Raw genomic sequence first — 24,237 nt, forward strand, 5'->3', positions numbered from 1 at the left:
TGTGTGTGTGTGTGTGTGTGTGTGTGTGTGTGTGTGTGTGTGTGTGTTCAGGCCAGGGACCAAGATTGGGTATCTCCTTTGATCCATCTCTCCCTTTACATTTTGAGACTTCACGTCTCACTGAACAGGTAGCTCAGTGACTCAGCTAGGCTAGCCCCCTGAGGTCCAAGGATCCCTCTGTCTCCACTGCACACACCCAGCCCTGGGATTATCAGTGCACACCTCCAAGCCTGGCAGTTTAGGCAGAAACTAGGGTTCAAACCCAGGGTTTCTTGGGTTTTCACTTCGAGCACTTAGCTGACTGAACCAGTTCCCCAGTCCCAAGAACATTTTCTTTTTTAAATTTATGTCTTGGGAACTACAGTGGAGACAATATTAAGAGGTGGAGGAGGAAGAAAGCTGACTTTCCTTTTTGTGTCCTTTTGGTGATATGAAAGGGAAATTAGTAGGTCTTGTTTTTTAATTATGTACGTAGCCAAGACTGGGAAAGAACTGGCTGCATAGCCCAGGTTTGCCTTGAATGCATGAACTTCCCCCCTCAACCTCCCAAGCGCTAAGATTAAAGATGTGCACCATCATGACTGACTCCAGTAACTGTTCATCCATTTATTTACTTCGGTTTGCATATGTGCACATGTGTGTGTGTGTGAGTGTGTGTGTGTGTGAGTGTGTGTGTGTGTGTGTGTGTGTGTGTGTGTGTGTGTGTAAGTGCACTCACCCATGCATGTAGATGTATGTGGAGGCCATAGGACAATCCCAGGTATCCTTCCTCAGGAGCTGTCCACTTCCAAAGAGCCCCTCACTAGCCCTGAGTACACCGATTAGGTGAAGCTGGGTGGACAATGAGCCCCAGGGATCTGCCCGTCTCTGCCTCCCCAATACCTGGCCCATGTCAGCAGGTCACACCTGGATTTTTAAAAACGTGGGCTCTGAGAAATCAAATTCATATCTTCATGCTTGTGGGAAAGGCATTTTACCTACGGAACATTCGTCCAATAATTTTTTATAAGAGCCAGTTCAGCTTTTTGTTGTTGTTTCGATGCTGCTGTGATAAAATAGCTTGACCAAAGGCAACTTAGGAAAGAGTTTATCTGGCTCACAATTGAAGGTTAGAGTCCATACTTTGGGAGAGCCAAGATGCAATCGGCTAGTCACATCCTACTCACAGTCAAGAGTGGAAGTAGATAGGTCCTTGCTTGATTGTTCTCATTTGGCTTTCTCCTGGCTCATATACTTCAGGATGCCCTTTGCAGGGAATGGTGCCACCCACGATGGGCTGGACCCTCCCAATCAACTAAACTAACAATTAAGACAGTGCTCCATAGCCATGCTCATGGGCCAACCTGATCTAGATAATGGACTCTCTTCCAGGTGATTCTAGTTTGTATCAAGCAGACAGAACTAACCAGCACAGATCCCTAGAGGACTCAAATAGTGAGGAACCAATATCTGCCAAGACTCTCCAGGGATCAGGAGATGTGGACACGAGCATGGTTCCCTTGGCAACAGAAGAGGCGTTTCATTCCCGCTGTCCTCCCCCGTACCTTCATCGCTGTTGTCATCCACCAGGATGATCTCTTTCAGCAGGTGTGTGGGTGTGTGGTTGACGGCACTGTGGACTGACCGCAGGATCACAGACAGGGCCTCATTCACGAAGATGAAGATGATGGATATTTGGGGCAGCTCCTTAGAGTATCTGAGCTCCTTGCACCTGGGGAAAGGAGAACAGGGACGATATCAGAGAAAGGAAGACAAGGCAGGAGGGGCTGGAGATGTGGCTCACAGATGAAGGGCACCGCTCTAGCTGAGGACCCAGGTTTGGTTTCCAGAACCACATGGAACATCTTCCAAGTGCCCATAACTCCATTTCAAGGGGATCTGATGCCATCTTGTAGCTTCCAAAGGCACCTGTGTTCATGTGACTTACACACATGCGCTCAATCATGACAATCAAACACATACATATAAAATAAATCATTTTTAAGTAATATAAAAAGAAATCACAGGAGATGTGGATGAACACAGAGGATTATAGCCAATTTCTAACCAGGTTTTGCTCCCCTCCACACACACACACACACACACACGGGGGGGGGGGGGAGAGAGAGAGAGAGAGAGAGACAGAGACAGAGACAGAGACAGAGAGAAAGAGAACCAAGGCCTCTACAAACCTGCAGCTGGGGAGATGGCTCAGTTGATAGTTTTTGCTATGTGAGCATGAGGACCTCACTTCAATCTCCAGAACCCACATCAAGGTAAAAAAAAATTATGTGGCGGTATATGCTTGTAATCTCAGTGCTGCAGAGGCAGAGACAGCAAATCCCCGGAGTTCTTGGGCTATTCAAACTCCCTACTTGGTGAGGTCCCAGTTGAAAAACAAACAACAACAAAATTAGAACTGGGAAGGTGCTCACTTCAAGTACAAGCATGAGGACTGGAGGTTGGATCTTAAAGAGCCAGGTTCAATCCCAAGAACCCCCACTGCAGTTCAGAACTGACTAGAACTGCAGGTTTGGGGAATTTGGCACCCTCTTGGGGCCTCCATGGGTACCAGGCACATGTGTTGTGCACAGACATACATGCAGACAAAACACCTACTCATACAATAAAAATTTAAAGAGTAAAGAAAGAAATAAAATAAAAGAAGGTAGGTAGCATCTGAGAAATGATAGCTGAGGTTATTGTTATCTGGCCTCTACTTGATCATGTACACACACACACACACACACACACACACACACACACTCACATGCATGCACAGGGGAGTGCAAAATTCCGACTCATCTTGCCTCTGTGAGATTGCACATAGAAGGACGCAGGAAGGACCTGAACAAAGGAAGTGGATGAGGGGATGGAGTGGGAGGGACACGCTGGGGAGGGAGGGAGAGATGCGTCTGTTTCTTTACGGTGAACAGCTTGGGCTGTGTCAGGCCGTATGAATCACACTGGCAATTTTCAAGAGAAAATAAAGTTTTGTTACAATATACATCCCTGCCTCCTGAGGAGACTGTTCAGGGATTCATGGCTCACACAGCCTTATTTTTGCTGTGGCCCTATAAATCCACGGCCTAGAGACACAGAGAGATAGGAATGGCCATTGCTAGGCTCATGAGCTATTGGCAGGAGTCACTGGCTGGGTGGCGACCCGAGGAATGAGGGCATGCCAGCAGGTCCCTCGGGACTCACCTCCGCATCCTCAGCCTGAGGCAGCTGCTCCATCCCAGCCCATTATTGGCCACAATGAAGATGGGAAGATGGGACTACATACAGCTTATACCTAGCTACTCTGAATGCTTACTTCTTTGGTCCTGTTTGATTTTATTTTTCATTTATTTTAATTTCGATACCAGGTCTTACGTCACCCAGGTTGGTCAAAGTTGACCCTGAATGTTTGATTTTTCCCTACCATTAGAGGTGCGGACCGCCACCCCAGTTTGTGTAGTGCTGGGAATAGAACCCAGGACCTTGGGCATGCTAAGCAAGCACTCTACCAACTGAGCCACTTCCCCAGTGCTGGCCCGCTATTTTTAATAGCTTCTACTCCTTCTAGGCAAGAACGAAGTCCAGGACACACTCTGTACTCACTGTCATCTCTACCCATGAGCAGTGGAGTCTGGTTGTGCTCAAGGATGGAGACGGTGCTGGATCTTGGGTGTCAACTAGATCGGATATGGAATCAGCTAAAAGACATCCTGCTGGGTGCACTCTCCCTTAGCGTGGGCTCCACCTTCCACAGCAACCGAGGCCTAGAGAGCTCTGATGGAAAAGCATCATCCCTCGCCTCCCTTCACTCCTCTATAGAGAGTGCCTCCATGCTTGATGCTGCTGCAGCAGCCATCTTTCACCATCACCGGAAGTGTCTCTCTGGGAATCCCCTAGGCCTTTGCCACTCATTCAGACTACTAGGCATCCAGTCTCATGGACTGCGCAGCTGCCACGTTCCCAGCCTCTTCGGTGTAAAGACAGCCACTGGTGAACCACCTGGTCCATCCTGGAGGCCAATCCGCTAAACACCATTTTATAATATATTCCCTTTATGAGTTCCGTTCCTCTAGAGCAGAGGTTCTCAACCTTCCCAGTGCTGGGGCCCTTTACTATGGTTACTCCTGCTGTGGTGACCTCTCCCCCCAACCATAGCATTACTTTTGTTTCTACCTCATAACTCTAATTTTGCTACTGTTATGAATCGTAGTGTAAAAATTTGTGTTTTCCCTTGGACTTTTGGGGTTTGTGACCCACAGGTTGAGGACCACTGCTCCGAGACACTCCCCACACCCACTCCCCACCCACCCCCGCCACTACCACCACCAACCAAACAGATTTGTAACTTGAGCCTCTGCTAGTAAAGTAAAAAGCATAAGAGCTATTGGGGGACGCGGCCTCAGTCCTTCCCTTTTATAGGTCAAAGTACCCAACAATAAGTTTTCACCCTGGGAGACTTTGGAAGGGTGAGGTATCCCATCATGCACCACACTACTCTGAGCATACACTCCTACGCACCACCTCGCCACACCTCAACCTTGCCTCCTGCAAAATTATTAAAATAATCCATGCTCTCTCTTGCTCCAGGCTTCTTGTTAAAGAAAGCAAAAAACAACCTTCTAGAACCTCATGAAAAACTACTATCTAGTGAAAAAAACAAAAACAAAAACAAAAAAACCGCTATCCTGTTGGCCTGGTTGGCACCTCTGTTCCCTGTTCTGGCTTCTCCGTTTGCTTTAATATACCCTAAGGGCCCATGAGGCCAGCTACCCTCCCACCCCACAGGCGTGCTCAGCTCACCTGTGCTGTGCATGACCCTTCCCTACACAGGATACTCCCAGCTCTCTGGCAGGCCATGTGTTGTTACTATGAGAACTAGCTTTAGTTTGCTGGGCTTTTGTGTCCTAGAAAGCTGAAAAAAACCTCTAAGATATGCACAGGTGCACAAGACAGTGAGAGCAGAGTGAGGGGGTGGGGAGGGAGAAGGAGAGAGTGTTACTTATCTACAAAGAACAAATGATGTCTGTCATTGGCAAGAAAAGAGATAGAAGTGGGGATCACCCCATTAAACAAAGTAAGCCAGATCCAAAGAGCTAAATATTGGGGCTGGAGAGACAGCTTAGCTGCTGTGAGCTGCCTTTGCAGAAGATTTAAGTGTGGTTCCAGCGCTTACATTAAGTGGCCTACAGCCACTGTACCCCCACAGGATCCAACACCCTCTTCTGGTCTTAGTGAGCATTACACACACATGAGCATAGCCCCCCCCCACACACACACATAAACATAGATAAAAATAAAACAGCTAAAGTAGAAGGAAACATTGCATGCTTTCTCTCATATACAGAATCTAGATTTAAAATATTTATATATCTCAGAAAGTAAAATATTATATGCTTTGCTTATATGCAGAACATGGATTTAAAATGTATAAAATATATTTGGTATACATTATGTATCTTTTTTCATATATTAGAAGTTCAAGGCTATTCTCAGCTACATTAAGGAGATTGAGGCCAGCCAGGGCAACATCAGACTCTGTCTCAAAAATTAAAATAGGGGTCTCTCAGCAGTTAAGAGCACTTCTGAAGAACCTCAGTTCAGTTCCCAGCACCTATATCAAGTAGCTTACAATAACCTATAACCTCAGTTCCAGGGGATACAATACTTCCTTCTGATGGTATCTATGCATGTTTGCACAGGCACAAACAAATAGTAAAATAAATCTTTTTAAAAACTGAAATAAAATGAAAGCATGTATGGCATGAAAATAGAAGACGGCTATCTGTAAAGAGACAGGAGACCACTTCTAAGGGAGTGGGGCAGGGGAGGGTAATGGGTGGATATGATCAAAGCCTGTGATATATATCACATATCCAATGTACAAAATAATGGGTTTGCTAATTTAAAAATAAACCCTTAAAATAAATATCCATCTCTAGCTTCTAGCCTGTCCTATGGAAGCTCAGAATAAGCTTGGTGTGTGCAGAAATGGACAAGAGAAGTTTTAGGTATATTCTGAAGGGAGTCAGATTAGGCACAGATGCATATATATGGTATTTCCAATGCCCAGGGCAGGACATGACCGGAGGAAGGGAGCACACGTGCTGAAGATGGAGAGAGAGAGGACTCACAGGCCAGGGGGTTGGAGAGCATGGGTCAGACTGTAGCTCAGTGGTTCTCAACCTTCCTAACACTGCGACCCTTTAATATGGTTTTCTCAGGTGGTGGCCCCAGTCATGCAGTTACTTTCATTGCAACTTTATAACTGTAATTTTGCTTCTGTTATGAACTGTAATGGAAATATCTGTATTTTCTGATAGTCTTGAGTGAACCCTGTGAAAGGGTCATTCAATCTCCCAGAGGGGTTACAACTCACAGGTTGAAAACCACTGCTATAGCTCCTTTTCCTGAGGAGATGAGGCCAAGCTAAACTGTACTGTGGGCAGGCAGCTCGAGCTCACCTTCTTGCCCTCCCTATAAAGTAAACCATGCATAACCACACGTTTCCTGCCTTGTCAGCCTCCCAGGCTGCAAAGCCAGCTATGCAGCCTGTAAAGCTATCCCCACCCCCTCCCTAATCCTTTGTTTTTCTGAGGCATGGTATGCTGGTTAGTTTAAACCATCATCACCTGGCAAGGGTCTCAATGAGGGATTGTCAGTATCAGGTTGGCTTGAGGGAAGTCTGTAGGAGATTGTCTTTAAATGGTTGGTTGATGAAGGAAGACCCATTCCACTGTGGGTGACACCACTCCCTAGGTGGGGATTCCCAAACAGTATAAGACAGGAGCATGCCAACAGAGGTAAGCAGGCAAGCAAGCAAAGATTCATTTGTTTACTCTCTTGCTGCTTTGCTTGTGAATGTGATGCCTTAGGCTTCTGCCTTGACTTCCCTACAGTAAGGGCCTGTAACTTGGAAGTGAAAACCAAGTAATCCCTTTTCTCCCCTAAGTTGGTTTTGGGTTAGAGTGTTTTATCACAGCAACAGAAAGAAAACTAGAATATATGGCCTCACTATGTAGCCTAAACTAGGTTGGAGCTTGTTAGGTAGCTCAAGCTGGCCTTGAACTTACTCTCCTTCTGTCCTTAGAACCATGCAAGACCTAAGATCCACAAAAGGATAATGCACTATTTGTTTAAAAGATCCTGGCTAGTGAGCTGACATAGGCAAGGAGAGATGCCCACCCCCTTGGCCCTTGCTGCCTATGACAGGCAAGAGAGCTGGCCTCAAGCTCATCAGAGTGGGAGAGTTGTCCCTGACCCTCCCCTGCTGCGGCACTCGGGAGAGCCGGCCCTGTACCTCACCTGGGCAGCACCTGAGCTGACCTGGATGTGGGGTTGCAGGTGAGCCAGCCCAGGGGCCTTGGGCACAGGAGAGCCAGCCCTGACTCCTGTCTGCTGCTGGGCAGTGGCACAGATGAGGGAGAGACACCCCTCCCCCCTTTCTTCATTCCTCACCATCTATGGCAGTCAGGAAAGCTGGCCCTGGGGTCAGGAGAGTGGGAGAACTATTTCTATCTTTCACTGGCTGCAGCACTCAGGATGATGGGCCCTGTGCCTCACCTGGGCAGCAAGGTAGAGCTGGCCCTGGTCGAAGGAGTTGTGGGTGAGCCAGCCCCGAGGGCATGACAGCAAGCAGGCAGACCAGCTCAGACACCTCTCAGGCCTAAATCCAGGGATTTGAATTCGTCCACCTTACCATCAATCCCCCCGATGAACTACTGGAGTGCATGGAGGGTCCAGTCCCACAGATCCAAAACTACAGGATCTCTAGGACACAGGGTATGTGAGAGGAGTCCCAGTGAGGTCCTACAGATCCAAAACTACAGGATCTCCATGACACACTGGGACCAGTGAGGTCCCAGTATTGATGGAGTAGCAGAAGCTAGAAGTTTTGTACCAGATCAATGAGTCACTGTAATAAACACTTGCGAGCAAAGACGTGTGGACAAAAAGGCTGTGGGACACACTGAGGCACATATTGCTTCCATAATGAGCTTTATTTTTCTTTCTTGAGGGGGGGAGGTTGCAAGGGTGGAGTGCAGGTACGGAGGGGGTGGGGAGAGATGAGAGGGACTCGAGTGCATGATGTGAAATTCACAAAGAACCAAGGCAAAAAGATCTCAGCTAGTCGGTGCATGGAAAGTTTGGAGGAGAGGAGAACTGATGCTAGATCTAAGACCTTGCACCCTGAGTAGAAAACAAGTTACACAAACAGGCAACACCTTGGAATCCATCACGGAGTGTGTTCGTCGCCCCTTCTACCAATGCAGTCTCAGTAATGTTCTTCCAAAACAGCATATTTCTTTTGGATAACCAGTCAGTCAATAGCAATAAACAGTCTTTTATGTAAACAGAGATGATTGGCAGACAAGGGATCTACATGTGCTTCTTTTCTATTTCTGTGGCAAAAATCATGTTCAAGGCAATGGAAATTAGAGTTTATGTTAGGCTTATGGTCTGAGAGGGTTAGAGTCCATGATGGCACAGCAGAGGTGGCAGGTAGAAGGTAGTTGGAGCAGCAAGCTGAGAGAGCTCACATCTGGAGCAGTAAGCAGAGAGGGCTGGAACTGCCATGGGCCTTTTGAAACCTCGAAGCTTGGCTGCAGTGACAGACTGCGTCCAGGTACGCCACACCTCCTGAGCCTCCTCAAAGAGCAACCATTGGGAGATCAAATATTCAAGTTCTGGAGACTTATGGGAGACATTGCATTCAAATCATCACAGTTGAGGTCAATTTTAATCAATGCTCAAGACCTAAAGGGGAAGCCAGAAATTAAAAACTAGGTTTCTCTTCTCAAAAAAAAAAAAAAAAAAGGCTGCTGGGTAAAACAGATTCTCAGTGAGGTTGTACCCAATAGAGAAAGGAAACTAAACTAAAGGGCACAGAAAGAATCTAAGAGAGTGCAGTGAGAGGCTATCTTCTGGATGGAACATGGCCATTGCAGTAATGAGCTCACAGCACTTGGTGATTTCACTGCACAAGATCAAGCTGGAAAACATTCCAGCATGGATAGGGGAGGGGCTCCCAAGACCCCCGACTCCTCCCTGAAGAGCTACAGGCAGTTAATGGTTGCTGGTGGAAGGAGAGACATTTTCTTCAGCAGTATAGGCATGGGTAGGTTTCTTGTGGCTCTATTGATAACCTCTCACCCATGCACATGAAGCAGACCAAGTAAACTCATTGGGTCACACACACACAAAAAACCAAACAAACCAACCCAAAATTAACACAAAAAAAAGTCATAAAAATAGGAGATGGATTTTGGTGGTGGGGAGAAGGGGATCTGAGGAAATGAGAGGTGATAATGGGGTGGATGGATCAAAGTACATTATACACGTGTATGGAATTATCCAACAGCAGCAAGAATAAAGGATTCTGTGACTGAGGCTTCTGAAGCCATGAATTCTCATGGCCTCTGTCCACCCTGTTTGTGGTCCTGGAATGGGATCATCAGATCTGGGTAACCACTATCATCCCCTCCCCTTCTTCATAACCAAGCCACTAGACTGGACTGGTTCACACCAAAAAATGTCCACAGAGTGACTTAGAGACAGAATCGCCTCTGGGAGATCACCAGAGAGAACCACAAGAGAAGTGGAAGGAAATAAAGTTGTCTGATGGATTCTGAGTTTCTGATGATTCACGAGGCAGAAGAAGTTCTAGGGACGAATATTGGCCTTGCTTCACAACATGAGGATGTACACTCAAACATAGGCAAGATGGTGATTTAAGCAGAAGAAAAACCTAAATCAAGGTGGGTATGTTGGCACACACCCTCAATCCCAGCACTTTAGAGGCAGAGGCAAAAGAATTACTACAAGTTCAAGACCACTCTATGCTACATAGTAAAAGCTCAGCCAGAGCTACATACTGAAATCATGTCTTAAAAAGTCGAAAACAGAAGGAAAAATTTCCATCTTCCTCTCTCCCTCTCTCCCTCTTTGTCTTTCCATCTCTCTGTCTCTCTCTTTCTCCCTCCCTCCTTCTCTTTATTTCTCTCCATCTCTGATATCTTGATCTTTTCTTTTCCTCTTTCTCTCCATCACCCATCTCTCTCTCTTCCTGCTTGTTTTTCTTCATATCTCTATCCCCTTCTCCTTCCATTTCTTTCTCTCTCCCCATCTCTCATCTTTCTTTTTCCTTTATGTCTTTTTCTTCATCTCTGTCTTTCCATTTCTCATCTTCTTTGCCATTTGTCCCTCAGTCTATCTTATCTCTCTCCCTCTCTTTCCATCATTCTGTCTCTTCTCTCTCTCTCTCTCTCTCTCTCTTTCTCTCTCTCACACACACACACACACACTCACACTGCCTCTCCTCTTGCTCACCTTCCTCTGAGGAGCCATGGCTAACACATCACTGTTTACTTTGGGAAAGAGGTTTACACTGATTGAAGTGTCTCACCTCATGAAACATTGTCACTAGGATCCCTCTTTCCTGTCAGAGCCTCAGAGCTTCTGACCCACCCCAAAGAACATTCAAAACTACCTGATTAGAAATACTGATGTAGTACAATTACCAGCAAACTCCCTTGGCCTTTTCTGGCCTCCTGTGCAGTGCCAGAAATGCTGTACTCAGCTACTTCCAGCCCCAACCATCGCAGTCTCCTTCCCTATCTGGTTCCTTCCCTTTCTCCCTGGAGACCCCCTCTCACACCTCCAGTTCCTGGGATGCTGTTTTTTCTCTGTTAGTGCTTCCCCAGTGTGTCAGTTACTTTTTTCATGGCTGTATCAAAATACCTAACAAAGGCAACCTAAGGAAAAGGGGGTTTATTTTAATCATACTCTGCTGGCATATTTATTCCATCATGATGGGGGCATGGGAGGCAGCTGATCAATCGTGTCCACAGTCAGAAAGCAGGCAAAAAGGATTGCTGAGCCCTCAATCTTCCCTCCAACCCCATCTCTCCTGCCTATCCAATCCCTATAAATATGCATATGTCCTATATCTGGGAATGCTGTCCCTCCATGCACTCAGACTTTTCTCTCTGCCTAAAATACCCTACCACTTGTCTAACTGTTCTTCTACCTTCAGCCCTGACCCCTGGCCCTGCTCCTAGACCTCCATCCTGATGTCCAATGGCTCTCCTTTGCACATTGCTGTTCTCTCTCTCTCCAAACTTCTTTGTGTTTTTCCAGACCTTCATATGAAACTCAGGAGAGAAACGGTGACTGAATTCACACCTGAAACTCCGACACCCCCCCCCAACTCCTGTATTTACCTCATCTGCTGTTCTCATGATCAAAGGTACCACTTATTTTCCATCCACTGCTATGATGTGGGTGACAGCTCTTCCATGCTTAAAAGCCATCTCCAGCACCACGGTGCTTCTGTCTCTCTTGATTTACTAATCAGGGCTCAAACGCTCCACGCTGCCGGGGTCAAGTACTTCCCCCGGCCCGGCGCTCCAGTTCTGCTTATCTTCCTCATCACGCTTTTTCTGAATTTTAGGAGAATGGTGTCATTTTTAGCAACAGCAGACCTTGCAAGATCAGATGTGGGGTGGAATAGCACAGATCCAGGCAGGCCCTCTCTTGGAGCTCTCATTATTGGGAGGAGAATGCACACTTTGCTGGGCTGTTTCATTTCCTCTGTTGAGCTCCACGGTTCCTATCAGAAGAGCCAGCCACATACCTCATTAGCCAGGCCTCCTGACAAACTGCCTACTCTAGCATTAGAGTTCCTTGTGTCTGTCCTATCCATCTTGGTGATGCCCTTCTCAGCAATGGAGAGTCAGCCTACTCCATCAAATGAGTGCTTATCTTGGGGTCCACAGAACCCCAGAGGAACTCTAGAAATTAAACGCATGAGGTTGTGGGTGTATACATGTGAGTTTCTCCACTCTGGGGAGGGAATCTATTCCCTTACTCAGCTCAACACAGGAGCATGCTGGGAGGGATTCAAGCAGGGCCACGTGGCCAAGAAAGCACCTCTGTGGGTGCACAGTCCCATGTCAGAATCACACAAAGCCCTGCGTCTTTTCTGCCAGCCTGATTCCTATAAACATTTATTCTGCAATGTTCCCCCAAGGTATTTTTATTCTTCGATGGATCACTTCCTGGCTCCACGGCTACCTGGGAAGGATTTTTTTTTTTCTCTCTCTCTCTGAGTCATAAGGAGTTGTTTTTCATTCTTTAGCCAAAAAAATCCAGGAGGCTACTCTCCTTAGTCATATTAGAGTGGGAGGGCCTGGTACAGACGTAAGTGTAAAGAAGCCTCTGCCCCTCCATGGGCAAAATGACTGACTCCTTCCTTCCTTCCTTCCTTCCTTCCTTCCTTCCTTCCTTCCTTCCTCCCTCCCTCCCTCCCTCCCTCCCTCCTTCCTCCTTCCTTCCTTCCTCCCTCCCTCCCTCTTCTTCCTTCCTTCCTCCCTCCCTCCCTCCCTCTCTCCTTCCTTCCTCCTTCCTTCCTTCCTCCCTCCCTCCCTCCCTCCTTCCTTCCTTCCTTCCTCCTTTCCTCCTTCCTTTCTTCCTCCTTCCCTCCCTCTCTTGCTCCATTTCTTTTTAAAAGGATATAGATTCACCTCTACCCTGGGTTGTGAACATAGGTGACTGTATTATACTTAAATTCTTTGTCTAAAAAAAATTAATGGAGGACACATAGAGACACGCAGGGGTGCAGGGTGCATTCCTGAGACCCTCAGTTTAGTAGATGATTCCGCTGGGGTCCGATACAGCTGATGTTGTTGTATTGAAGAAAAAAAGAAAAAGAAGAAAGAAATAAGAAAAGAAAACCCCTTGAGTTTTATTAAGCAATGGCCCAAGAATAGAATCTGTAAAAATAATTAAGAGTAAATTAATGCAGACAGTTTGAGGTCAGAGCTAAGAAACCTCCACACACTGGAAGCAGAGGCAACATCCCCCAACCTCACTGGGAGGCAGCTAGCCTGTTAGCTACTGGGGCCCAGAGGAAGGAGAGGGGTCAGCCCTGGGGCTGCATGAGGGCTGGGGGGACATTAAGAAGTGGTGCACTCTGGGAAGAAAAAAATAGCCTCATTTAAGGTCCAGCAGACCTCACACCTGGGCAGCAGCATTCTTCCCAGAATCTGAAGGCCATACCATGAGACCCTCTTCTCAGTGAAAATCTCTCCTTTCTCCTTCACTTCTGAGCACTCCAAATTGCTATAAAGGTTTTGTCATTTCATTCTTTGGTTTGGTTTTAGTGTCGTTTGCTCAGCAAAGCCTCGGGTCCACCCCATCACTGCTTAAAGCAGGCATGGTACTACATATCTGTATCAGCACACTTGAGGCAGAGGCAGGAGGACCAGAGTTCAAGGTAGTCCTCACTTACATGATGGGTTCTGATGAATTCTAAACAGAACCAAGAGATAAGAAACAGACAGGACTCCGAGAATCTATGCCAAGGAGCTGCAAAAACCCAGAGGAAAGAATTCATCAGTCAGCGGTGCAGGGTCTGGTCCCCATCTACCCGCTGAACGTACTTCAGGATTAATTTCACATTTTAAAAGCTAAGTTTAGAATTCTAAATATAAGAGAAAATGTGAGTGTCTACAGGTTCTGTATGTGAAGGAATTTTCAAGTTGAAACCTAATGATAACACAGACTGTTGTTCCTCAGAAGAAAACGAGCTAAAACAAACTGCAAATGAAAAATAATTAACAGCAATAGATGAAGAGAAACTACCTTACCTCATCTAATAATGAAAATCAAAGAGCATAAGTAAGACCAGAGAAATGGCTCAGTGGTTAGCAGCACCTGATGCTCTTGCAGAGAACCCAAGTTCCCAGCACCTACATGGGATGGCTCACAACCATCTGTAACTCCAGCTCCTGGGACCTAATGTCCTCTTCTGCCTCTGTGGGCACTGCACTCCCATGTGTACACACAGACACACACACACACACACACACACACACACACACACACACACGTGTGTATAAGATATACACTCATGGAAGCCAGAAGAAACATCTATCATTCCCCACCTTCTTCCCTTGAGACACAGTCTCTCATTAAACCTGGAGCTAGGCTCATGGCCAACAAGCCCCAGAAATCTTCCTGTCTTCTCCCCACCACTAGAGTTAAAAGTGTGTTTGCTCAAAGCCGCTGTCTTAGATAGATGCTGGGGCCCTGAACTCAGGACCTCATGCTTGCACAGCCAAGGCTGTTACCAACTGAGCCATGTCCCACACCCCCATTCTTACTTTTTTATAATAAGCAATATATTGCAGCAAAAATGACTGGGGCAGATGAATTTATGGATAAAAAAAGCACTTTGCATAACTACAGGGAACTGAGATGTTTCACCTACAGCCTAGATGTTCACAGGGTATGACACCCGTGTGACATTAGGTGCCATGGAGACACACCCTGTCATCACCTAACACCCTCTAGGGCCACAACTAGAAACAGAAGTCTGAGTGAACACCAGCATTACGGGCCGTCCATTTTTGTCAGTGAGATCATGGGAGAGGAGCTGGAGAGATGCTCAGCAGGAAAGAGTACACGCTGCTTGGGCCTGAGTGTGGCTCCCAGAACCTCCTTCAACTCCAGTTCCACAGGACCTGATGCTTTCTTCTTGACGAACACACACACACACACACACACACACACACGCTGATTTCTGCTGTTTTTTTTCTGTCTAGAAGAGTTTTCTCTCCAGATGCATTCATAACCGTCTCAGTTTTCTTTAGCTATCCAGGACTCAGTGTCTTCCTTCCTAAAGCATAGCAGGCTCCACCTCAGACAGACTTGGAGATGCTGTGCAGGCTCAAGCCCTCCTCTCCTGGCTGGAAAGAGAGGCACAGACAATGGAGCAGCCACACACCGCAGGACCCCACGTGGCAGCACCAAATGTCACCATGGGCACTTCAGCCCTAACAGTTCCCCTCTTTAAAATGTCTTTTTTTTTCCACATTACATTTAAGTAGTCGTGAGTGTACTCATGTTGACTGTGCATGTGTATGCACATGGGTGAAACTGTGTGTGTGTGTGTGTGTGCTGTAGATGTGCAAGTTTGTATGCCTGTGCCTGTGCCTGTGTGTACACACGAGTGCAAGTATGTGTGTATGAGAGCACGTGCATGGGTGTGTGTATGTGCCTAAGGATGTACATGTGTGCAGACATGGGTCTGTGCATGTGTGTGCACATGAGTGTGTGTATGTGTGTGTGTGTATGCATGGTATGCATGTGGGACTCAGTGGACAACTTTCAGGAGTCAGATCTTGCCTCTGTCTTCACATTAGTTCCAGGGACGGAACCCAAAGGCTCAACATCTGTTTGACTGACATCTTGGACACAAATGATGGACCAGTTGCTCAACTAAAGTTTAGTAAACACACTGACAAATAAAACATAGTGAATTCGTTGATGGGATTTGTGTGTGTGTGTGTGTGGTATGTGTGTGCAGATGCATGTGTGTGCATGTATGTAGAGTCAAAGGATAGCCTCAGGGTCATTCCTTCCGGTGCTGTCCACTCTTTTATTTTTAAAGACACAGTCTCTCACCAGCTTAGAACTAGCCAGGCAGGCTAGGCATCTGGACAAGGAGCCCCAGGAGCCAGCTGACCCCACCTCCCCAGCGCTGGGATTGCAAGCAGGCTCCACCACATCCAGCCTGATCTGGAACGGGCTCTGGGATGGAACACGGGTCCTCAGGACTGCAAGCTACGCACTCTCAACAGAGCTTCTTTCTGGCCCCAGGCTGGGTCTTAAATGTTTTTCCTTAAGAGCCCCATGGGTCGATCATGAGATGAGCACAAGGCCAGGGCTTTTCACTCCATGGCCAATGGGGAAACACAGAGTGTGTCAGGAACCAGGGAGGCTAACAGGCTAAAATGGCCAGCCGGCCCTCGTGGCCTCTGTCTGTCAGGTGGGCGCCATCCCCTGAAGTTTCCTGTAAAGTAGTACCAAGTGAAGAGCAAACACTCAAAGCACACGCCTGTGAGATATTTCTAATTCAAGTCATAGCATGGGCCCATCAATCAAGAATGGAAAGCTCTAAACTTTTTGAGCTAAAATAAACCTTTTTCTCTTTATAAGTCAATTTGCCTGAGGTATTTTGTCACAGTGATGGAAAGTTGATGAATACACTTTTCTGGTGGCCTGTGCTTGCAGTGGGTTGTGGAACGTTTAGTTTGGGGATGTCAAAGATTTAATGAGGGGCCTGTAATTGTAGGAAAACTAAACCCCCTCCAGCGCACCTGCTATGCCTGGTTGAAGGTGCCACATCATATCAACAGGGAAGAATCTCCTCTTCCTAGGGATGGCAACTTTATTTAACTCCAAATATTTTTCATTCCACTGGCTTTAGCAATGACAAAAAATCTCAGGAAACTGCAAGGAGGCTGAGGCTTCTATGCCTCAGTTCTGATGACAGATGGGAGTGATGCCCAGCCCTTGATTCTAACACAGATAACGTATCTATTTAGAAATCCTGTTCCTTCATTTTTAACAGGCCAAAGGACAAGCGTGTCTGTATCACCCGTAAACATTAGCTTTGCCATGACATTTGAAAAGCTAAGCATCTGCCATGGACCTACAAGGTGTTGATGATACAGAATTAAAGAAAACAAAGTCTGTTTGTGGCTGGGCACACATGAGTACCTCAGCACCCCGGATATCAATCTCTACTTCCCATCTTGTTTGAGACAATGTCACTTTAAAAAAAATATATTTCTTTTTATACTTATGTACATATGTGTATATGGGGGTGTATGGACATGGGGGTGTCCCCAGAAGACAGAAGAGGATCTTAGCATACCTACAGCTTGGGTACCAGGTGGCTATGAGCTGCTACATATGGCAACCACACGCAGATCCTCTGCAAGAACAGCAAGTGCTCTTGGGAATGGTGCCGTCTCTTCAGGCTGGTGTCTCCTGCTCATCGCCAGGCATCTCCCGCCTCACCACAGGAGAGCTGGGATCACAGGAATGCACCGTCATGTCCAACTTTACGTAGGTACTGGGGATTTGAACACAGGTCCTCACCCTTGCAGCAAGCCCTTTGCCTGCTGAGCCATCTCCCTGGCCCCAGAACATTTTGTTTTCTTTACTGCCCCCTCCTAGAAAAACTCACAGTTCCATAAGAGAAAAGAAATGTGTAAATCATGGTTATGACAACGAAAGATAAATGTCATGCAAGAGGTTTGTTCAAGAGGCTCTGGAAACTTCTTCCTGTTTGGGAGAGATGGAGGGGGACCCAGGAAAGTTTGACACCAGCAGATAAAATTCGATCTAGACTGTGAAACACCAGGAGGCAACTTCCAGGGGAAGGCTTGCAAAGGGAGAGTTTGGAGAAGGAGGACCGTCTCCACAGACGACCAGGACAACATTGTGCAAAAACAGGGCAGAGAATGTACAGAATCTCAACAAGAAATGAGTGTTCCAGAGACCTATTGGTACAAGGAAAAGAAATAGCACCCCAGGCAGGCAAGATGGCTCAGTGGGCAAAGGTGTTTGATAGCTTGAGTCCAACCCCTGGGACCCACATGGCAGAAGGAGAAAACTGATTCCCATAAGTTGTCCTTTGACCTACACAGGTGTTCACACAAACATATACATATAAACAAAATGTACACATATAAAAAGTTGTAAAAGGCCCCGAACCATTGAGCCATCCCCCTAGACCCAATAAGCAGATTCAAAATGAGATGCCACCTAGTATTCAGCTTCAGGACATAAGCCCTGCTGTCTTTGCTTCACCATGCTTAGAGAGCCTTTCAAGTCTACCAGCAGGCATGACCGTGGGCAGGAAGCATGCTGACCTCTCCAAGGTGGCTATGCTGTCACCTCTTGTCACTTCTGCCTCTTGTCTTCTTTTCTAAGGAGTGTGAGTCTGACTGGGCATGCTGTTAGAGACATGCCCTCACAAGCGATGGCCAACAGACTCCAGAGAAAGCCATTTTAATCCAATGTCTATAAAACACCTTTAAAATGCTCTGTTTTGCCAGCTCATCTGAATGCTCTTGCTTAAGGAATGCATCATTTCCCAGAATGCTGTGCTGTGTTTTGAATTCCTTATGTTCAAAACTACCTTGGGGTTGGGAGGCTGTAGAGAAGGTATTGGTGGTTAGTGTTGGCTGTGTAAGAATATGGACCTGAGTTCAGATCCCAGGCACCCACTTAAAAAGGAAGGCAGGGTAACGCATGCCTGTAAGTGCAGCACCAGGAACTGAAGACAGGTAAATGCTAGGTGGCTGGGGGGAGACCCTCTGGCCAGCCAGCCTTAGCTTCATCTGTAATTCTTAGGTTCATTAGCCCCAGGACTTGGGAGACAGAGGCAGGTGGATCTCTAAATTTGAGGCCAGCCTGGTCTACAAAGTGAGTTCTAGGATAGCCAGAGCTACACAAGAGAAACCGTGTCTCAAAAAACAAAAGGAAGGAAAGATGGAAGTACCGTAGGAAAAGAAAAGATGCAAAGCAGTTGAGGAAGATCCTCCATGTTGATCTTCAGCCTCCACACATACACACTCATGTACTTTTTCTCACAGCCAGAGACATTGTGGGAGAAGAGACATTGTGGGAGAAGGGCTGGGTAGTGCCCCATGGGAGATACTGGTTAGAGCAAATAAAACCTCTGAAATGAAAGGTTGAGTCAGATACTTCACCTAAGGTACTTAGAATGAGAGAAAACTAAGCCACACAATACCACCCAACCCCCCCAAAAACGTTAGAAAACAAGAAAGACAAAACAGAAAATCTCGTTGAAGTCTGAGTTTAAATCTTGGGTCTGTCACCTTTGAGCTATTGGATAGTTATTTAACTACAGTGAGGGAAGACAAACTGAAAGGAGAACTCAGAGAACAGAGGACAATCTAAGCTAAGGGAAAGACAGTAGACCCAACACACACACACACACACACACACACACACACACACACACACCTCAAGCAGTAACCCAACTTGATTCCACCAGCATTCAAAATGGAAGCTGGCTTTGACTCCACCAGGAAAAGCATTTAAAATGAAGTCTGGAGGCTAGAGAAATGGCTCAGTCATGAAGAGATTGACTTGTAAGCATGAGAATATGAGTTTGATTCCCAGAACCTAGGTAATAAGCCAGGTGTGGTTATACCTATAATCCCAGCAAGGTGGAGGTAAAGACAGACAGCTCCCTAAGGCGCACTTACCACCCAGACTAGCTTAGCTCCAAGCCAGTGAGAAAAGGTTCCACAGTTAAAAGTACTCACTGCTATTGCAGAAGACAAGAATTCAGTCCTCAAGTAGCTTGCAGCTTCCTGTTAACTCCAGTTCTAGGGGATACAACACCCTCTTCCGGCCTCCCTGAGGTGCGTGAACATTTACACACTTACATGGAGACACACAAACATACACATAAAAAATAAAGTGAAGAATGATTGAGGAAGACACCTGGTATAGACCTCTGACCTCCCTACCTACATGCGAATATGTGTGACTGCACTAATACACATACATAAAACATGCACGCATGTTTATGCACACACACGTGCACACACACAATAATAATAATAAAATAAAATGGAGCTTTAGCTCCGGCATCCATCCTTGGCTACTGGTCTCTTTAGTGTAACCAGGACATATTTGGAAAACATTTTTCTGCTCTAAGGGCAAGGGCTTTGACTCATAATCACCAGGGTATTTATTTCCCTGGGAGATATGCCTGGGTCAACTTGGGCCACATCCATGCTCCCCAAACACTAGTTCCTCAGAAAATTAATATGTTAGACATTATCCTTGTGAGCCTTAACTAATTGTCAACTCCACACAGCCTAGAATGCTCTGAGGAGAGAGCCTTTATTGAGGGACTGCCCAGATCAGATTGGCCTTTGGGAATATCTGTAGGGGATTTTCCGATTAATTGATGCTGGAGGACCCTGCCTGTTTGGGGCAGCATCATTCCCTAGGCAAGCAGTCCTGGGCTGTATAAGAAAGTTAGCTGTGCATGAGTTTGAAAGCCAGCCGGCAAGCAGAGTTCCTCTTATGGTTTCTGCTTCATGGTTCCTCATTGAATCCCTGCCCCGACTCCCTCAGTGATGGACTGTGGCCTGAAAGTGTAAACCAAACAGCCTTTCCTCCCCTAAGGTGCTTTCAGTCAGAGTGTTTTCTCACAGCAACAAGAGGAAAAATTAAGATACACATGGAATGGAAGTTGGAAAGGAATTAGTTCAGGACCTGTCTCTAGAGTTGGGAAAAAGAGTTGCCAATGTCACCAGTGCTCATCCAAGACAATAGGGCACAGTCTTTAAGACCTGAGTTGTCCTTTTAATGGCCACAAATCAGCCATATTTCTAATGAGTATTAGTGGAAGAGGCTGAGTGGGAGCACTTCCAGTGCAGATATACATAAACAGACGTTTTCCTGAGACACCTTTGCCAACAGAAATGGCAGCAAATTCCCCTCTTTGCCATAAAAGAAATCAAGAGAGTCCTCTTGGATCCTATAGCCATGTGTGTGCCTGACATGCTTCCTCAGGCCTGCATACGAGTTCCAAGGGGGCAAAGTGGGACCAGTGAATTTCTTGGTTAATCTTGCTATTTGCAGGAAGCAAATGAACCACAGAGCTCCGCAAATCTCCAGCTTTAATCTTTAGAATTACTTAGGCTGCTGTTGAGAAGAGCTTTGTGTTCCGGGAAGATGTGTACACAGCAGGCACAAACATTCTAATTGCTGTTAAGTATATTTGCTGTAATGTGGTTGCAGGGGGAATGGAGTCATCAGATCGCCTGGGCATGAACACATGGACTCACGGGCATAATGTAAGTTTGTACACTGAAGCACTCACCCGGAAGTGTGTAAGCACATAGACAAAAGCAATCTTCTGCCAGAGAAGAGTCTGCTTTGTGTGTGTGTGCGTGCCATTGCAGAGGCCAGAGGAGAGTGTCTTGTGTCCTGCTTTATCGCTCTGTGCCCTTGAGACAGGGCCTCTCATTGAACCTAGAGGCAGCCTGGCAGCGAGCAGTCCCCAACATCCTCTTTTGTATATATGGATGGATTCTCACATTCAAACTCAGGTCCTCACGCTGGCACAACAAGCACCGCCGGTCCCACAGCCATCTGCGTGGGCCCTTGAGTCTGATTCTTGCAGCCATGAAGAGCACTTGACCCCAGCCATAGTTCAACCTCATAAACAAATGCCCAAATTATACCCAATCTTTTCTGTTCCTCTCTACACTCCACTCATTCTCTCCCCCTCTCTTTTTGTCTTTTTTCTCTTCCTTTTTCTTTTCCCTTCCTTCCTCTTTCTTCTCTCTTTCCCTTTTTCTTTTCTCTCGGTCTCTGTCTCCTTTTCTCTCTCTCTTTGTTTTCAGTAAGATAGAGTGCTTCTCATAACATATATTGGCTGCAGTGAATGTGGGAGGGAAGTCCAGTGAGAGTGTGGCCTCATACTGATTTTGTTCTACCAAGTACCGTGCACTCAGGGAGCCTGTCTAACTCGCTCCCCCACCCCTCAAGCTCTTAGTGTGTCTACCGCACAGCAGCTTCTTAGGATTGGGGGGGTAGCCCTCACATATGTACCCTCACACATATGTGGCCAATGGGCAGCTTAATCTTCATATGGGTCGTCTGGCGAGTGGAGTGGGGGCTGTTTCTAACATGGACTCTACTGCCTGCTTTTGGATCACTTCCCCCTGGCAGGGCTGCCTTGCCTGGCCTCAGTGGATGAGTATATGCTCAGTCCTGATGTGACTTGATGTGCTGGGGAGGGTTGACATGGAGGCAGGGGGAATCCCCTTTTCTTGGGGGTATAGGGAGAGGGGAAGGGGAAAGGAGGAGAGGGGGTTCTGCAAGGAGAGGAGGGGGGAACACTTGGGATGTAAAGTAAATAAATAAAAAAATTTTTTTAAAAACAAAAACAAAAAAAGACTGTGTGTGGGGGTGAACATAAAAGAGTAAAGGAGTCAAAGAGGGAAGGGTCCACTCTAGACTGTCAGGTTAAAAAGCAGTGTTGATGGTCTCCAATGGCTGATTCCCCAAGGGATCTATGGGGATCAAGCACACAGCCTCCCAATTTTAACTAGAATTCAAGACTCATGTGCTGTGGTAGTTGTCGTGTGCATGTGCGTGTGTGTGTGTGAACATGGGTATCATTGGAGCATGTGTGGACGACACAAGACAACCTTGTGTGGATTCTCACTTTCCACCTGGCCTCAGACAGGTCTCTCATTGCTCAGTATTATGGATGTCAGGATAGCTGGCTGTGAACTGCCAGGAATTCTCCTGTCTCTGCCTCCCAATGTGAATGCTGGGTCCTCTACCCATGTGTATACATTCCATGGTGGACATGAGGAAGGTCAGAGAACACTTTTTGAAAGTTGGCTCTCACCTTCCACCATTCTGAGCAGGGTCCCTCTTGTATTTGCTGCTATGCTGTGAACTCCAGGCTACCTGGCTTGAAAGCGTCCATGGGATTCTTCTGCCTCTGCCTCCCTCCTCAATGTAGGAGGGTTGGGATTACAAATATGCACCATCAGCCAGCGGTGGTGGCACATGCCTTTAATCCCAGTACTCAGGAGGCAGAGGCAGGCAGATCTCTGAGCTTGAGGCCAGCCTGGTCTATACAGTGAGTTCCAGGACAGCCAGGGCTACAAAGAGAAACTCTGTCTGAAGAAGAAGAGGAAGAGGAGGAGGAGAAGAAAAGAAAAGAAAGAAGAAAAGACAGAGAAAAAGAAAAAAGAAGGAAAATATGCTCCATCATATCCAGCTTTTTGTGAGTCTTGGAGATCAAACTCTATACATAATGCTTGCATTTATTAAGTGTGTTACCCACTACATGGTCCTTAATCTATTTTTGAGATAGTGTTTCAAGTAGCTCAGGCTGGCCCAAAACCCATCCTCCTGCCTCAGCCTCCTAAGTACTGGAAATCTAGGCTTATACATTTTCATTTATTTGTGTGTATGTACGTGTGTGTACATGTGTTCATGTGTGTGATGCATATGTGTGTACATATTTTTGTGTGTATGCGATACTCATGTACATGTATGTGGGGGCTCAGCCTTCACTGCTTTCTCCCACCTTATTCATTGAGATGGGGTCTGTCAATCAAACCCCGAGCCCACCAATATGGCTAGTCCTGCTAGGCAGCCTGATCTGAGGATCCCCTGTCCTCCGTTCAGAGACTAGAATTACAAGCAGCTCAGGCACTCTCCTTGCATTTATGAGGGTTCTAGGAATTTGAACTCTGGCTCTCACGCCTGCATAGCAAGCAAGCACTGTTAGTGCCAAGTCATCTCCCAGCCCTACATTTTGATTTTAAGTGCATTTTCGACTTATGATATATTCAACTTATGGTAGCTCACTGAAATGTGACCCCAGAGGTCGAGGACTACTTGAACACTGATAAAACCACAACTGATCTTTCAGTTAGGTGTGAATAATTCACTTGGCCTCAGGATGTAAAAACTTAAAAAAAAAAAAAAACAAACAAACCTGACAAGCTAAGGCTAAATAATTCACCCATAATGAAGAGAAAGCATGTGGTTACCTGACTGCTCTCATTAATGAAGGCCACTAGCTCAACGGTACACAGGGCCACATTTCAAAGGATGGAAACAGTAGATTGTATTGAATGAAATTGTCCTTTCTGGACAAGTATCAGCAATATCATACAATGTGGCTGAATACAGCGAAAGCCGCATGGTGCCGGCATTAACCTACTGAGAATAATCCGATAGCACAGCTGTTGTGTAAAGATTTCCTGCCATCCCCAGTGTTTAAAACTGAATCGGTCCAGTGGGTGTGGTGGCACCTGCCTGTGACCTCAACATTTGGTGGGGTAAAGGCAAGAGGATCAAGAGCTCAATTCACCCTTGGCCATGTAGAGAGTTTGAGGCTAGCCTGGACTACAAGAAACTCTGCCTCAGAACTCTTTTAAGAAAAAGGAAAAAGAGGGAAAGAGAGCAAGGGTGCTCTGAGTTTATAGACAGGGCCTATGGCCTGTCTGTCTTCTGCTGCTTACTGAATGGAGATAGAGGAGTCTAGCCACACACCTTGGCAGCCATGACTCCACCTCCCCTCCCCACCATGAAGGACTGTGCACTCTTCCAGACTCTGAGCCAAAACAAACCTCTCCTCCCTGGAATAGCAGATTATCTCCTTTTCTTATAAAAATACCTGACAAAAGAAATCAAGGAAAAGTAATTAAGGAAGGATCCCAATCCCAGAGTATATGCAGAAGGCAGGGCGTCAGGAGCATGAGGCGGCTGGTCACGTGGCACCCAGTCAGGAAGCAGAGAGATGATGCCGGTGCTCAGCTCACTCCCTCCTTTTTATTCCGTGCAGGACCCCAGCCCATGAGATGGTACAGCCCACATGTA

The 24,237-nt window shown here is 46.6% G+C and overlaps 1 protein-coding gene across 1 annotated transcript in view; it reads right to left on the minus strand.

Annotated features, from left to right (window-relative positions):
* Window positions 1–24,237, minus strand: part of Galnt17 (polypeptide N-acetylgalactosaminyltransferase 17) — a 377,891-nt gene that overhangs the window by 179,759 nt on the left and 173,895 nt on the right. The window contains exon 3 of the mRNA XM_055606411.1: window positions 1,545–1,711. Coding sequence (XP_055462386.1) covers window positions 1,545–1,711 — 167 coding nt within the window. The remainder of the gene's footprint in view (window positions 1–1,544; window positions 1,712–24,237) is intronic.

The sequence above is a fragment of the Psammomys obesus genome, unplaced genomic scaffold (assembly GCF_907164565.1).
Source record: "Psammomys obesus unplaced genomic scaffold, mPsaObe1.curated_primary_1811, whole genome shotgun sequence".
Taxonomy (NCBI): domain Eukaryota; kingdom Metazoa; phylum Chordata; class Mammalia; order Rodentia; family Muridae; genus Psammomys; species Psammomys obesus.